At 42.6% G+C, this 13,789-nt stretch overlaps 1 protein-coding gene across 1 annotated transcript in view; it reads right to left on the bottom strand.

Annotated features, from left to right (window-relative positions):
• LOC120023769 (WD repeat-containing protein 43-like) overlaps positions 1-13,789 on the bottom strand; it is a 44,860-nt gene that overhangs the window by 18,005 nt on the left and 13,066 nt on the right. The window contains exons 6-10 of the mRNA XM_038967865.1: positions 11,355-11,457; positions 10,937-11,001; positions 3,643-3,802; positions 1,737-1,823; positions 893-1,015 (exon numbers count right to left, since the gene is read on the bottom strand). Coding sequence (XP_038823793.1) covers positions 893-1,015; positions 1,737-1,823; positions 3,643-3,802; positions 10,937-11,001; positions 11,355-11,457 — 538 coding nt within the window. The remainder of the gene's footprint in view (positions 1-892; positions 1,016-1,736; positions 1,824-3,642; positions 3,803-10,936; positions 11,002-11,354; positions 11,458-13,789) is intronic.

Below are 13,789 nucleotides of genomic sequence, written 5' to 3'. Positions count from 1 at the left end.
GTGAAATTTGCCCAGTGCCCTTTTTTTTTTAGGGAACATTGCTTGCAATGCCAGGATAGTGGGTTTGATTCCTAGGAACACTTATTCATAAGTTGTATGCACACATTTCTAAGTTTTGGTTAAGAGTCTGATAATTATATATTTAAACATTTTGCTGAGTGAAACGATGTCAGATCATCGCTTAAATCTCATCTCTCGTGGACAGATGCACCTAATATAACTTATCGTAGTGTGTCAGACTCAGGGATGCGACAACTAATGATCAACTTTGTTCTGGTGCGCAGAATGTCACTGATCACAAACTACGATTTCGCAGGTGTTTTTCAAATTTCAGAAAGGGAAATTTGGCAGATCGACAAGTGGAACTACTGCTCTCCTTAAGCAGCATACTTTGCATGTACCTGCTGTTTATAGTATTTTAGTTTGTATTGACATTTTATTTTTATGTGAGTTACAATTCAGCACGTTGATGGCATTTGTACAATGTTCAGTAAAAAAAAAAAAAAAAAAAAAGGATCTCCTTATTCTACCATCTTCTCTAACAGGTCTGCCCCTAGAACTAATTCGAGCATCTGGGGCGGCAGGTTGCCTAGTGGTTAGAGCGTTGGGCCAGTAACTGAAAGCTTGCTAGATCGAATCCCCGGGCTGACAAGGTAAAAGTCCGTCGTTCTGCCCTTTAACAAGGCAGTTAAGTTAACCCACTGTTCCTAGGCTGTCATTGTAAATAAGAATTTGTTCTTAACTGACTTACCTAGTTAAATACAGGTTAAAATAAAATCTGACACAACTAGACAAAATTCATGTGCTGGGTTTCCAAGACAAATCTTCAAAATAAAGGTTTTTATTGCAATCGCCAACCGAGTTGAGGGGCAGGTTGACAAGGTCAACATACCTCTTTGGTGCCTGTGCCCTTTTTCCTCTTCTCGGATCCCAAACCTGCTTTGACCGGCGCTTGGTGACCGGGAAGACCAGGGACAAGAGCTTTGCTCTTGCCGTTCACTACTGGGGTTTTCACCTGAAAGACAAGAGCATGTATATTGAACAAAAATACACAGGGCAACACTCAACAATTTATGATTTTACTGACTTACAATTCATTTAGGGAAATCAGTCAATTTGAAATAAATGTATTAAAGCACTAATCTATGGACTTCACATAACTGGGAATATTTGTCAGATACCTGATAAAAATAGCTAGGTTGTGGATTAGAAAATCAGCCAGTATCTATTGTGATATTTCTCACAGAATCCCTGTGCATTCAAATTGCAATTGGTAAAATGCAATTGTGTTCGTTGTCTGTAGCTTATGCCTTGCCCATTCCATAACCCCACCACCACAATGGGAAACTCAGCAAACTGCTCGCCCACGACGCCATACACGTGATCTGGTTGTGAAGCCGGTTCGACGTACTGTCATATTCTCTAATAAGATGTTGGAGGCGGCTTATGGTAGAGAAAATAACAATAAATTCTGTGGAAAGAGGTCTGGTGGATAATCCTGCAGTCAGCATGCCAATTGCACGCTCCCTTAACTTCAGACTTCTGTGGCATTGTGAATAAACTGCACATTTTAAAGAGGCCTATTGTCCCAAGCACAAGATGCACTTGTGTAATGATCATGCAGTTTAGCTGGATTATCATGAAACAAACACTTCACATGTTGCGTTGATACCAGAAACGAGCCCATGCCATTTAGAACAGAGTAAAAGGCCAAAATGGCATCCGCAGGGCATTACCTTGGAAACAGTGGTTTCCATGGCGAGGGTGAGAGTGGTGTGGACATCGCGGGTTAGGCAGACGTGTCTCTCCGCTGTGTTCACATCCTATATGGGGGACAAGGGAAGGGACAAAATGTCAGTAACTGTATAATCATGTGTTTTTTTTATTATATACAGTGCATTCAGAAGGTATTCAGACACCTACTTTTTCCACAGTTAAATTATAGCCTTATTCTAAAAGGGATTCGTTTTTTTTCTCAAGCTACACAATACCCCATAATGACAGTGAACAGGTTTGGATTATTTTTAAATGTTTTAAGCAAATATCACATTTACATTAGTATTCAGACCCTTTACTCAGTACTTTGAAGCACCTTTGGCTACGATTACAGCCTCGAGTCCTCTTGGGTATGCTGCTACAAGCTTGGCACATCTGTATTTGGGGAGTTTCTCCCATTGTCTGCAGATCCTCTCAAGCTCTGTCAGGTTGGATGGGGAGCGCTGCGGCACAGCTATTTTCAGTTCTCTCCCGAGATGTTCGATCGGGTTCAAGTCCTGGCACTGGCTGGGCCACTCAATTACATTCAGAGACTTGTCCCGAAGCCTCCTGCGTTGGTTTGACTGTGTGCTTAGTCGTTGTCCGGTTGGAATGTGAACCTTCACCCCAGCCAGAGGTCCTGAGCACACTGGAGCAAGTTCTCAAGGATCTCTACGTCCTTTGTGTTAAGTTCATGTTTTAAGTATCCCTATATTTCTGTTATTACGGGGCTATCACTCAGTCAAGAGTGAGCATGCGCAGGAAGTCTAGTCGTTGTTGGACCTAGCCTGGAGTGTAATGGCTACCTTGTAGTGTGTTCATATAGTAGAGTAAACTTTGTTAAACTGGAACCTTGTCGTTGTGTCATTTCGAGTTAACACTTTGCTCCGTTCATCTTTCTCTCGATCCTGACTAGTCTCCCAGTATCTGCCACTGAAAAACATCCCCACAGCATGCTGCCACCACGCTTCACCGTAGGGATGATGCTAGATTTCCTCCAGAGGAGGTGTGACCTGACCGAGGCCCTTCTCCCCCGATTGCTCAGTTTGGCTGGGCGGCCAGTTCCAGGAAGGGTCTTGGTGGTTCCAATCTTCTTCCATTTAAGAATGGAGGCCACTGTGTTCTTGGGGACCTTCAATGCTGCAGAAATGTTTTGGTACCCTTCCAAATCTGTGCCTCGACACAATTCTGTCTTGGAGCTCTATGGACGATTCCTTCGACATGGCTTGGTGTTTGCTCTAAAATGCACTGTCAACTGTGGGACCTTATAATCGACAGCTGTGTGCCTTTCCAAATCATGTCCAATCAATTACATTTACCACAGGTGGACTCCACTCAAGTTGTGGAAACATCTCAAGTATGATCAATGGAATCAGGATGCATCGGAGCACAATCTCGAGTCTCATAGCAGAGGGTTTGAATACTTATGTAAATAAGGTATCTTTTTTTGTATTTAAAATGTGCGTAGAATTATTTTTTTAAATACCCATTTTAGAATAAGGCTGAAACTTAACAAAATGTGGAAAGTGTCAATGTGTCTGAATACTTTCCGAATGCACTGAACAAATAAAATGTACAATGTCCATATTTTCTTTAGCATTCTATTTTTTTCTAAATGTTCACATTTTCTAACAGGGTAGAAAGTATAGTGCTCTGCTGAAACCAACGCAAAAACCAAAGTGAGACCTGTACATTGACAAGCCACGGCACATGACATTCAAGTCAGGAATATTGCTCGCCTATTATCAGCCTAGACTTAAAGGATTGAGTCTTGATTAATTTTTTATTAGCTACCCGCACTACAACCTTGAGCTGTAAACTTCCACTTGACAGGTTACAGTTGCGTGTTGGAGTAGACACTATTCAATTGAACTGTGCACCACTCACCAATCTCTCCATGATGGGCTGCAGGTAGCTGCCATAGGCAAGCAGGAGGCTGCGCGTGTCCGCGGTGAGGGCCGCGGCCAACAGGGGAACGGGCACGGGGTTGTCCTCAAGCCCAGACACCTGGACTGTACAGGAGGGGGACAGCGGCTTCTTACAAGGCCTACAGAAAAGTAAAGGTGGAGAAGGGCATTTCAAATAAACAGGGTCTTTTAAGTAGGGCACACCGTAACAAACCCGTGGGCAACAGAAAAACATGGTTTCTTATTGGACCGGTTGAGATAAGCCCCTCCCCTTTCATGCCTACTGAACACAACCTAGTGTACCCGTGTTTTCCCACTAGCCAGCTTTAGTCGAAATCGTTTTCAACCGGGTACCTTTTCCACGTAAATTAAGCAAGCTACTTCGCTAGTCAGATAAGTCTGTCGAGCCCTCTCCAGCTAGAATGAACATGCATATTCTAGCGATCTATCGAGAGGACAGGCGCCTGTCAGTCACGAAGTGTGGGCTAACATGGAAACACTGTTGGTTTGACAGTCTACCGTCTAAACCACCTCTCGGTAAGAGTGTGCGCTGTTGCATTTGAATTTCTTTACACTGGTCCTCCCAAGTGGCAAACCGGTCTAAGGCTCATAGCACTCTGGCGACTCTTTGGCCTGCCATTGTTTCGGAGGACACCCGGCTCCTGACCGTCGCCTCTCCCGTGTCCATATGAGGGTTGCAGCAATGGGACATCACTAACAATTGGATATCAGGAAATAACATTGAAACAATCTTTACCCTGGAGAGAGCATTGAGTTGCACGTCCATTTATACCATTAATGAATTTACACGGCAGATGTCAAAATCCACTCAGCCTATTGTTTCCTGGCACATTAATGTATTTTCTATCGTGTGCAGGGTCCGACATTAACGACGGCCTACGGAAAGTAAAATCACAGGTCTGGAACGTGTCTCAAAAATGATATACTTTTGAAACAAATGAACGCAACTGTAAAGAATAATGACTTGCATAGCTAAATTACATTACACAGCTTTTTAATATACTGAACAAAATATGCACAATTTCAGAAGATTTTACTTTATATGGAATAAGGAAATCAGTCAATTAAAATACATTCATTAGGCCCTAATGGATTTCACATGACTGGGAATACAGATATCTGATGGTCACAGATAGGGCTGTTACGGTGACCGTATTACAACCGGCAGTCACAATTCATGACCGCAGTCAAAATCCACATGACCGTTTAGTAACTAGAAATCTCCAAGTTCTTGCTGCTGATGGTCATTAGTAGCATACCGAACTTACAAACTTCCTCATACGCAGGACTCGATTGTTCGTCTAAACACTGACATCAATGCAAGTCGAAAACCTAATCAAACACTTCATGAGAGCTGCGCAACTTTCCTATAGACTATGCAATTGCGTGAGGAAACAGAGTGATGGCCTCTAGAAAGCTGAAGGGATCTTCTTTTAATATACAGTTGTGGCCAAAAGTTGATAATGAGATAAATATTAATTTTCATAGTATGCCGCCTCATTTTGTATGATGGCAATTTGCATATACTCCAGAATGTTATGAAGAGTGATCAGATGAATTGCAATTAATTGCAAAGTCCCTCTTTGCCATGCAAATGAACTGAATCCCCCCAAAAAATTCCACTGCATTTCAGCCCTGCCACAAAAGGACCAGCTGACATCATGTCAGTAATTCGCTCGTTAACACAGGTGTGAGTGTTGATGAGGATATTGCCTGAAAGATTGCACCTAAATCAACCATTTAGCAGATCATCAAGAACTTCAAGGAAAGCGGTTCAAATGTGAAGGCTTCAGGGCGCCCAAGAAAGTCCAGCAATTGCCAGGACCGTGTCCTAAAGTTGATACAGCTGCGGGATCAGGGCAGGATCAGGGCACCACCAGCGCAGAGCTTGCTCAGGAATGGCAGCAGGCAGGTGTGAGTGCATCTGCACGCACAGTGAGGCAGAGACTGAGAGGATGGCCTGGTGTCAAGAAGGGTAGCAAAGAAGCCACTTCTCTCCAGAATAAACATCAGGGACAGACTGATTCTGCAAAAGGTATAGGGATTGGACTGCTGAGGACTGGGGTAAAGTCATTTCCTCTGATGAATCCCCTTTCCGATTGTTTGGGGCATCCGGGAAAAAAGCTTGTCCAGAGAAGACAAGGTGAGCGCTACCATCAGTCCTGTGTCATGCCAACAGTAAAGCATCCTGAGACCATTCATGTGTGGGGTTGCTTCTCCGCCAAGGGAGTTGGCTCACTCACAATTTTGCCTACGAACACAGCCATGAATAAAGAATGGTCCCAACATATCCTCGGAGAGCAACTTCTCCCAACCGTCCAGGAACAGTTTGGTGATGAACAATGCCTTTTCCAGCATGATAGTTATCACGTTTGCCTTATGGCAAGGTGCTCCAAGTGGCTCGGGGAACAAAACATCGATATTTTTGGTCCATGGCCAGGAAACTCCCCAGACCTTAATCCCATTGAGAACTTGTGGTCAATCCTCAAGAGGCGAGTGGACAAACAAAATCCCACAAATTCTGACAAATTCCAAGCATTGATCATGCAAGAATGGGCTGCCAACAGTCAGGATGTAGCCGAGAAGTTAATTGACAGCATGCCAGGGCGGATTGCAGAGGTCTTGAAAAAGAAATGCAAATATTGACTTTGCATCAACTTCATGTAATTGTCAATAAAAGCCTTTGACACTTATGAAACGCTTGTAATTATACTCCACACCATCTATAGTAACATCTGACAAATTTCTAAAGACACTGAAGCAGCAAATTAATATTTGTGTCCTTCTCAAAACCTTTGGCCACGACTGTAGACCCTGCCACATACGTCTCGTGTCTGAGCCGTTGAATTGCAACTCCACTTCTCCGTACAAACATTTTGACTGTTGGATTGCCTTACAGCGGGAATAGCTACACTGTACAGGAGTTGCAGCGACGAGACAAGACTAACTACCAATTGGATACCACGAAATTGGGGAGAAAAAAAAGGTATATATTATTTATTATACTAAAATAAGTGTCTTCCTCAATCTACCGTAATTTCCGGACTATAATCCGCTACTTTTTCCCACGCTTTGAACCTTGCGGCTTATACATTGACGCGGCTAATTTATGGATTTTTCCGCTTTCACAAATTCATGCCGCCAAAAAACTGAGCACCGTCACATAATGTGACGTAAATCGAGCGCGCTCAAACTTCCCATCATTCTGATTACGGTAGTCATTTTGTCACCCTCATGGCAAAGACACAGAGAAATGCATATGATGCAGCTTTCAAGTTGAAGGGGATCGATCTGGCTGTTGGAAAAGGAAATAGAGCTGCTGCACGGGAGCTTGGCCTTAATGAGTCGATAAGACGTTGGAAACAGCAGCGTGAGGAACTGACTCAGTGCAGAAAGACAACAAAAGCTTTGAGGGAAGAAAAGCAGATGGCCCGAACTAGAAAATGAGCTTGAAGACTGGGTCAACACACAGAGAGCAGACGGCCGAGGTGTTTCAACTGTGCAGATCCGACTGAAAGCCAAAACAATCGCCACCGCAATGAAGTTTGAGGATTTTAGAGGTGGACCATCGTGGTGTCTAAGATTTATGAGACGTAAAGGCCTGTCCATCAGGGTACGGACGAGTCTGTGCCAGCAGCTCCCTCCCGACTACGAGGAAAAAGTTTCAAACTTCCGCAAATTCACTGATGCAAAGATAGCGGAGCATTCCATCGGCCCGCACGACATCATAAATATGGATGAGGTTCCTCTGACGTTCGACCTGCCTCTCACTCGGACTGTTAACAGGAAAGGCGAATCATCCATCATGCTGAAAACTGGGCATGAAAAAACGCACTTCACCTGTGTTCTGAGCTGCACGGCATCGGGAGAAAAGCTTCCACCGATGTTGATTTTCAAACGCATGACGATGCCAAAAGAAAAATTCCCGAGAGGAATTGTTGTGAAAGTCAACAAGAAAGGACGGATGACGGAAAGCCTAATGCATGAATGGCATACGGAGTGTTACGGCAAGCGACCGGGAGGATTCTTTCACAAGAACAAGGCATTGCTCGTGTTGGACAGCATGAGGGCCCACATAACAGATTCTGTGAAAGAAGCCATCAAGAGGACAAACTCAATTCCAGCTGTGATTCCTGGGGGCACAACAAAGTATTTGCAGCCACTCGACATCAGTGTAAATCGTGCATTTAAGGTGGCGCTCCGTGTTCAGTGGGAGGCTTGGATGACAAGTGGGGAGAAATCCTTCACTAAAACGGGCCGCATGCGAAGAGCAACTTATGGTCAAGTCTGCCAGTGGGTCCTGACAGCGTGGAGCATTGTCAAAAGATCCACTATCATCAACGGGTTTCGAAAGGCTGGACTGGTGCGTGTTGAAGAGGGCAGCATGAGCTCAGCGGGGAATTTGCCTCCGGATGAAAGTGACGAGAGCGACAATGAAAACGATCCAACATCGGATGAAGCAATTCTGAGGCTATTCAACTCCGACACCGAAGGAGATGACTTCAGTGGTTTCAGTGCACAGGAGGAGGAAGATAGTGACCAATGACTTTCTTGGTAGGCTTACAAGCCGTGTTTCGTTAAAGCCTATTTATTTTTGTTACAAGCCGTGTTTCTTTTAAAGGCTGTGTAAAGTTAATTTGTTTCAATGTACCGGTAGGCACCTGTGGCTTATAGACATGTGCGGCTTATTTATGTACAAAATACATATAATTTTTTTAATTCAGTGGGTGCGGCTTATATTCAGGTGCGCTTAATAGTCCAGAAATTACGGTACACACAATACCTCAGAATGAGAAAACATGTTGACATTTTTGCTATTTTTTTTTTACAAATTACAAAAATATATACTTATGTATCAGCCCCTTTGCTATGAGATTCAAAATTGAGCTAAGGTCCATCCCGTTTCCATTGATCATCCTTGAGATGTTTCTGCAACTTGATTGGAGTCCACCTGTGGTAAACCCAATTGATTGGACATGATTTGGAAAGGCACACACCACACCCGACTACATAAGGTCCCACAGTTGACTGTGCAAGTCAGAGCAAAAACTAAGCCATGAGGTCGAAGGAATCGTCCGTAGAGCTCCGAGACAGGATTGTGTTGTGCCACAGATCTGGGGAAGGGTACCAAAACAGTCCTTCAGCATTGAAGGTATCCAACAACAGTCTCCATTATTAAAATGAAAATACTTCGGAACCACCAAGACTTCTGAGAGCTGGCCACTCGGCCAAACTGAGCAATCATGGGAGAAGGGCCTTGGGTGAGGGAGGTGACCAAAAACCCAATGGTCACATTGACAGCGTTCCTCTGGAGATGGGAGAACATTCCAGAATGACAACCAGCTCTGCAGAACTCCACCAATCAGGCCTTTATGGTAGTGGCCATACAGAAGCTACTCTTCAGTAAAGTATTTATGTTAAAAACATCCTAAAGATTGATTCTATACATCGTTTGACATGTTTCTACGGACTGTAACGGAACTTTTTCCGTACTTTCCGCTTGACTTGCACGCGCGTTGTGAGTTTAGATTGTGTACTGAACGCGCGAACAACGAGGAATTTGGACATAAATGAACATTATCGAACAAAAACAAACATTTGTGGAACTGGGATTCGTGGGAGCGCATTCTGATGAAGATCAAAGGTAAGTGAATATTTAGAATGCTATACCTGACTTATGTTGACTCCAACATTGCGGATATCTCGTCGGGTTGATTTGTCGTCTGAGCGCCGTACTCAGATTATTGCATTGTTTGCTTTTTCCGTAAAGTTTTTTTTATATCTGACACAGCGGTTGCATTAAGGAGAAGTGGATCTAAAGTTCAATGTGTAACACTTGTATTTTCCTCAACATTTATGATGACTATTTCTGTAAATTGATGTGGCTCTCTGCAAAATCACCAGATGTTTTGGAACTACTGAATGTAACGCGCCAATGTAAACTGAGGTTTTGGATATAAATATGACCTTTACCGTACAAAACATACATGTATTGTGTAACATGAAGTCCTATGAGTGTCATCTGATGAAGATCATCAAAGGTTAGCGATTAATTTGATCTATATTTCTGCTTTTTGTGACTCCTCTCTTTGGCTGGAAAAATGGCTGTGTTTTTCTGTGGCTATGTACTGACCTAACAATCGTTTGGCTTGCTTTCGTCGTAAAGCCTTTTTGAAATCGGACACTGTGGCTGGATTTACAACAAGTTCATTTTAAAATGGTGTAAAATACATGTATGTTTGAGGAATTTTAATTATGGTATTTCCGTTTTGAATTTGGCGCCCTGCAGTTTCACTGCCTGTTGACGAGGTGAGACGCTACCGTCCAGCATACCCTAGAGGTTAAGGGATGGGCCGTTACCGTCATAACGTGAGCACACGCTTGTCTGATTTAAAAAAAATCTCAGTGTGCGATGTCTTCTCAGCAGCAAACAGTTGCAAACTCAAACATTGAAAAACAACCTAGCATGTGAACAGAACAATGTAACTGGCCAGGAAACAAGATCATGTCACTAACAGCCTTCATCAATTCAACCAACTTCACCATGTGAGATTTGGACATTTGCTCTGTGTAACCACCCGCCAACATGGCTGGCGAAATATACATTCTTAGCCACCAATGACTAAATCTACCCACATTTGTAGGGTGTTAATTTCCAACCCTGGTTGCTAGTTGAAAATACCAATCTAGCAATAGAATGTACCAGAGGCCAACAAAATAAAGCTTGTTCGGATAACATTTGGGGAATCTGGCTGGCTACTTTTTCTATTTGGCTGGCTACTCCATATGTTTGTGGAAAACACTGGTTTACCATGTAATAATGTGTACCAGCACTATAATTAGAGTAAATAAAATATCAGTTGTCAGTGCTATATAACAATCTAACTACTACACTTATATTATGCTGTCTAACTACCATGTAACAGTTCTGGCCAATTGATGCCAAAGGATTTTCTTCACCCTACTATGAACATCACTTCATTCCTGAAAATGGCAATTGTCATACTACTATACATCTGTGCCCATAGCAGGAACCAGCCTTGCCCTTATTGAACATTCTCTTTCCCTGCCAGATACTGTATAAGACTCAGTGCCATTTAAGTACTCCGCCTTGCCCAGTGACATGGGAAAGGTGTGTTGGTATTGACTGCTAAGAGGCTGTAAATTAATGAGGATATGATCCTTGTTGTGCTAGAGGAATAAGAAGAGTCCACCTTGCAGTGACAGGAAGGGAGAAGGTTTTAGAGACTAACCCGTTCAGAAAGTGCTCAAAGAGATGAAGCTGCCCATCCTTACACACAACCGCCAGCCTCACCGCCTAGAAGGAGAAGGAGAAACAGCATTAGGCATGTGTCAGAGGTCCAGTCCCAAATCAGCCACCACAACCTTGCCTTAGACCCCAAATGCACAGCCAGTTTCTAAGGAATGTCTTGAACCAAGGTAGACAATTATCAGTGAATCAAGATCGGTCAACCACCCCTTTATTATTTTACAGAGGATACGCTCCATCCCCTCAGATCTCAATCTCACGGCCATTAGCTCAGGGCAGTGTGGTAAGAAGGGAGTAGACGAAGATTGAGAGCAGGGTGGAGAGTGAGCGAGAGATGGAAAGATAACCTTCCACAGCCAGTGCTCCTGGGTCCTTCACTGGGGGACTTTTGGTCAACTCACCTCTTCCTTGCTGTTGGAAGTGAAGAGGTCAATGTGCTTGGGGTCGTCCGTCAGGGTGAAGGACACCACCGAGTTCTTGTCATTGCCGTCCTCCTGGACTTGCCTGAGGGGTGGATAGACAGACATGAAGATGAAGCGCACACACCAGACCAAAGACGAGCCACTTGGCTTTGCTTTGTTCATTTGTAAACTTAACTTCTTCGGGGTAGGGGGCAGCATTTTCACTTTTGGATAAATAGCATGCCCAAATTCAACTGCCTGCTACTCATCCCCAGAATATAAGATATGCATATTATTAGTAGATTTGGATAGAAAACTCTGAAGTTTCTAAAACTGTTTGAATCATGTCTGAGTATAACAGAACTTATTTGGCAGGCGAAACCCCGAGGACAAACCATTCAGAATTTTTTTTTTTTAGGTCAATGTCTTTTCAATGAGTTTTCTTAGAGACACCAGATTAAGGGACTTGTTTGCAGTTCCTACCGCTTCCACTGGATGTCAGCAGTCTTTGGAAATTGGTTGAGGTTTTTCCTTTGTGTAATGAAGAAGTACGGCCATCTTAAATGAGGGTCACTTTAAATAAATTGTTTGAGGGACATTACCAGAAAAGTTGCTTCAGTTTGTTTTCTTTTTGTATTGAACACAGATCATCCCGTCTTCAATTTGATCGATTATTAACGTTTAAAAATACCTAACGTTGTATTACAAAAGTAGTTTGAAATGTTTTGGCAAAGTTTAGAGGTAATTTGAGATATTTGTAGTGACGTTGCGCAAATTGGAAGCTGTTTTTTTCTGAATCAAACGCGCCAAATAAATGGACAATTTGGATATATATGGACGGAATTAATCGAACAAACAGACCATTTGTGATGTTTATGGGACATATTGGAGTGCCAACAAAAGAATCTCGTCAAAGGCATGATTTGTTGTGCTATCATCAGATAATAGCATCTTATGCTTTCGTCGAAAACCCTTTTTGAAATCTGACATGTTGGCTGGATTCACAACGAGTGTAGCTTTAATTTGGTATCTTACATGAAAGTTTGATTTTATATCATTTTATTTGAATTTGGAGCTCTACATTTTCCCTGGCTATTGGCCAAGTGGGACGCTACCGTCAGAGGTTAAATGGTTTTTTGACCCTCAATCTACACACAATAATCCATAATGACAAAGTGAATACCAGTTTAACTTCTTGCGAATATAGGGGGTGCTGTTTCGACTTAGCATAAATCGGTCTTCAGATTAAACGGCTTCCTACTCAATTCTTGCTCGTACAATATGCATATTATTATAATTATTGGATAGAAAACACTCTAGTTTCTATAGCCGTTGGAATTTTGTCTCTGAGTGAAACAGAACTCAATCTACAGCACTTTTCATTATAGGGAGTCAGATTTCAAACATCTTGGCCACTGATCTGGAGTCAGTTTAAAGGTCCGTGTAAATGCTATGGAGAAACAGACACGTCTTACGTCTTCCCCTGGATGTCAGTGCGTGATCACGCTTTGAATGGAGTCGATTGCGCAATCAGGGGCTGTATAAAACAGCAAATACAGGAAGTAGCTTCCCTTTGCTGCCTGCGCCTTGCGCGCGAAGGACATCGGACTCGCCTCCTTCCAAGCTTTAGTTTAGCCAGTAATATTTCTCTGGTCATGTTTTTACTCGTTAGAGGTGTTAAAAACATCATAAGGTAGTTAATTTGAACCGTTTTATAGCAATTTATATCCGTTTAGTGCGATTTTGAGGCATTTATTTCTGAGACACTTTGAACCGCTGGGCACGTTTCCAGTTCATGCCGAACGTTAGTGGGCATTTCCACATGGCAAGAGGACAGCTTTCGACCAAAAGACGATTAGACCCAAGAAAGGATTCTTTGCCCAAGATTCTGATGGAAGAACAGCTCACAGTAAGAACAATTTATGATAAATCGTGTTTCTGTCGAAAAATGTTAAACGCTTATGCCGCCATTTTGTTTTGTATAGCTTCGCTTGGCGCAACCTGTATTGAAAAGGATAATTTAAAAAAATGTAAATCAGCGATTGCATTAAGAACTAATTTGTCTTTCGATTCCTGTCAACCCTGTATTTTTTTGTCAAGTATATGATTAGCTATTGATTAAACTAGATCACTCAAAGATGGCGACCGACATTTCCAGGCTTGTTTTGCTACCATTTTCATTGTATAACCACGGTTTTTTATGGCTAAATATGCACATTTTCGAACAAACTCTATATGTATGTTGTAATATGATGTTACAGGAGTGTCATCGGAAGAATTCTGAGAAGGTTAGTGAAAAAATTAATATATTTTGGCGATGATACGATATCGCTCTCTTTGGCTTGAATTCATGCTGGGGTAACGTTTGCATATGTGGTATGCTAATATAACGATTTATTGTGTTTTCGCCGTAAAACACTTAGAACATCTGAAAT

This window comes from Salvelinus namaycush, chromosome 28 (assembly GCF_016432855.1).
Source record: "Salvelinus namaycush isolate Seneca chromosome 28, SaNama_1.0, whole genome shotgun sequence".
NCBI lineage: Eukaryota > Metazoa > Chordata > Actinopteri > Salmoniformes > Salmonidae > Salvelinus > Salvelinus namaycush.
Note: the sequence above shows the minus strand (reverse complement) of the source record. Positions and strands in the feature narration are given on the sequence as shown.